Genomic DNA, 3,500 nt, shown 5'->3' with positions numbered 1-3,500 from the left:
AGTAAATTTAAAGAACATATAATAGAGAATATAAATTTTAATAAAAAAAATAATAATTTCATTTCAGTTAAATTAATTTTGATTGAATGTAATTTATCAAAATTCAGTAAAAACAAGTTTTGTTTAATAAAATTAATACTTTAAACAAAAATGAAGTTGAGATGACAAAGCCTAATACCAAAACTTGATCCATCATCCATATCCGACCCTTGCGAACATATTGTTGGGTCAACATCCAACATGTAATATATATGGGCTATTAAACCCACACACAATGAAAACCCCCAAAAGCCCACCATTTTCAATAGATCAACTCCATCTCTCACTAATCACTGCCATCACACAAACCATGACAATGGTTCGAAAGGCGGCGTACGAGTTGCGATTACACATATCACTCTAGTACATAACAGCCAATGTTTTGGATAAAACTGACGGAAGTTTAGTAGCTCAAGTGTCATCGATAGAGCATCCTATCAAACGAGCCTTTGAGCTCGGCCGCACCACTAAGAATCCTCAAGCTGCCGCTGTTGTCGGAGATGTTTTATCGCGGCGGATCAAATTGGAGGCCCTTCATCGCAATAACCGAGATTTGGAGGATGGGATTCACGCCAATGTTAATAAACAAATTCAGAAGAAAGGGGTTGAGGATGCTGCTGCTAATGCTAAGATTGTTTGGGGTATTATTAATACGCTTCGTGAAAATGGGGTTAGGATTATTGTCGAGAATGATAATGGTGATTTGTCATGATTTTGTTATTTTATTTGTAGCTTAAAATTATAAATGGGATTAGGGATATTATTTATTAAGTTATTTTTAAGTATTTGGCTTCCTAAATTGTCCTTATAAATTTAAATATTATATTTTTCTAAAAAAAAAAAAAAAAAAAAAAAAAAAAAAAAAAAAAAAAAAAAAAAAAAAAATCTACATAGTGCCCTCTAGGAATGCGTTTTTTATGTTGTGATCATTCTTTTTGAAAGTTACACATTATGACATTGTAGTACAATTAATAGCTATACAGTGACGTTGCCATTATGTAATCGTTAACAGGATTATTTTTTCCAATCACGATTAGTGGGGCCCACTCTACACCATATTTTTTTCTCGATTTACGTGCAAAAAAATGTTATTTCAAAGGTTTTGTGGTTATTTTGATTCTTAAAGGTCCAAATTGAACTCAAACTTAGCAAAAAAAAATATATTATAAATGTCTTGTTATTACATACTTCCTCCGTTTCTTTTTACTTGCAACACAGCCTTGTGGCACGCGTTTTGAGGTTGGGTTTATGTAATGTAAACGGATAAATTATTCATTATAATTTTTACAAATGATATTCAACCCTATTCAAATCTTCGTGTAAAAATAATATTGATAAAATCGGTCGTTTACCCTCACTAATCATCTCCTAAAACTGTGTGCCTAAAAGATGTGTTGCAAGTAAAAGAAAACGGAAGAAGTATTAAAGATGTCACTATTTCTTCACAAATTCTCCAAAAACACGGGCGTATGTTAATTTAGGATATATTTTGTATAAGAATATCTTTACATATCTTGTTAGTTATCTAATATGATTAGGACTGTCATTGTAACCCTATAAATAGTGATCAATGGAATCACTCTAATCAAGGAGTTCTATATAATCTAATTAACGGCAAGATCACCTTATAGTTACTACTTGTACCAAAGAGTTGCAATGTGTATATAACTTTCAAAGTTGGGGACAACTTTGAAAACTCAATATTAGATGGTCACTACATAGAATTTCCCATCAAATTAATTCATTAATGAAAAGGCATGCATACAACATCAGATATACAATATAAATTAGATCAAATAATATTCTAATTTGACATTGATGAATACCCCTTATCATATCGCTGTTTAATAAAGCCTTCCACGAGGTAGTCTTTCGATCTATTATAGTTTTAAAATCGAAAAAAATTTGATGCAATTGATCATTAATGAGCATTGAACTTTGCCGCACATTGCACAAGTACTCATCAAAAAATCAATTTTTCTTGCAAAATTAAAAAGAAAAAATTGAAAACAATAATCCCACCTTTCACACATCTGCTCAAAATAATCCCACCTTTGCGTATTCCAGAAATAATCCCACCTTGTACCCCCATCTTCCCAAAATGATCCTTTTCATTTATTAACCAGTTGATTGAATTAGTAACCTATTTTAATAGGTAATTTGACACTTGTCACCTTTTAATTGGATTTTAACATTTTAAAAAAATTAAAGAATAAAAAAAAAACCTTCTTCTTCCTACCCCTGCCAATGCCTCGCCGGAGCAGCCCTTGTAAGCCTGCCGGAATAGTGGACGCCGGCCCCTTTGCTTCCCCTTCTTCAATTCCCTTTGCTCCCTTCCCTCCCCAAATCAGCCACCGTCAACCAACCGGAACAGCTACTGCCGCCAGCCCTCTTTGATTCCCTCCCACCAAATTCACCACCACCACCACATCCAGCCAGCCTCACACCAAAAACCCCTTCCCGAACCCCCATCTGCAACAAAATCAGTCAATAATGGCAGCTTCTCCATATTCTTCTTCCTCCTCCTCTCTCTCTTTTGATTGTTACTTCATCCCTGTTCTTCTTTCTGCCATTTTCTCTCTCCTCTCTTCTTCCTCCTCCTACCACCCAACCAAATTCACACTCCATTACCAAATTCACACTTTACGCCCTTCTTTCTCTCCTCTCAATTTCACCCCCAAATCAAACCCCAAGTCTACCATTTTCAAACTATCCCCTTCGAATTGAAGTTCGAACCACCACAAATACCAACCACAATCCATCGACTCAGTGCGAATTTATGTGGTGGTTCAAAGAGGCTGGAGTGGCGGAGGTGGTTGCGATGGTGTGTGAGGCTAGGTCGTGATTTGTGGTGCGGTGGTTAGACACGGTTGGGTGGTTTCGGGGAGGGAGAAGGAGGGAACGAGGGTTTCGCTGGTATTGTTGGGGCAGGGGTGCCGACAGCTAGGGTTAAGCTGTCGCCGGTGTGGGACAGGCGGTGCCGATGGTGCGGTGGGGGTGGGTTAGGGTGTTAGGGGATTTTTTTTCTTTTTCTTTTTTTTTTTTATTTATTTTGCCTTTGTTTTATTATTTGGAAAAAAAAAATAAAAAAATTACTTGTTGAAACGATTGTAGGTAAAAAGGATCATTTGAGAAGATGGGGTTACAAGGTGGGATTATTTCTGGAATTCGAAAAGGTGGGATTATTTTGAGCAGATGAGCGAAAGGTGGGATTATTCTTTTCAATTTTTCCAATTAAAAATATACATAGCCCCTAACTCTCACAAGGAGAGAATAAAACACAATATACGGGTAGATATAGCCCAAAAGTTGGGTATAATAACTCTCTAATAGAAGGATAATGAATCTATTAACTATTACTAAAACAGAAGTTGTTGACATCATCATTGCACACGTGTCGCTCTCTCAATAAAAAATTTCCCGCCTAAATGCAATGATGATGTCATCTCTCTCTCTCTCTC

At 36.0% G+C, this 3,500-nt stretch overlaps 1 protein-coding gene across 1 annotated transcript; it reads left to right on the top strand.

Annotated features, from left to right (window-relative positions):
* The first annotated feature begins 274 nt into the window (after window positions 1–274).
* On the top strand, window positions 275–751 carry LOC145616995 (uncharacterized). Its single transcript, XM_081671703.1, has 2 exons — window positions 275–358; window positions 404–751. Exons 1-2 carry the CDS (start codon window positions 275–277, stop codon window positions 749–751), a joined length of 432 nt encoding a protein of 143 aa, XP_081527829.1.
* Window positions 752–3,500: the final 2,749 nt, after the last annotated feature.

The sequence above is a fragment of the Chenopodium album genome, chromosome 26 (genome assembly GCF_948465745.1).
Source record: "Chenopodium album chromosome 26, dcCheAlbu1.1, whole genome shotgun sequence".
In the NCBI taxonomy this organism is placed as follows: Eukaryota; Viridiplantae; Streptophyta; class Magnoliopsida; order Caryophyllales; family Amaranthaceae; genus Chenopodium; species Chenopodium album.
The sequence above is the reverse complement of the archived record's forward strand: the minus strand, read 5'-3'. Positions and strand labels throughout refer to the sequence as shown.

Excerpts from the sequence above, each read along its gene's own strand:
- LOC145616995 (XM_081671703.1), top strand. The coding sequence starts at position 275 with ATGAAAACCCCCAAAAGCCCACCATTTTCAATAGATCAACTCCATCTC. Across the intron at positions 359-403 it reads TCACACAAACCATGACAATG|TACATAACAGCCAATGTTTT; the intron begins GTTCGAAAGGCG and ends ATATCACTCTAG.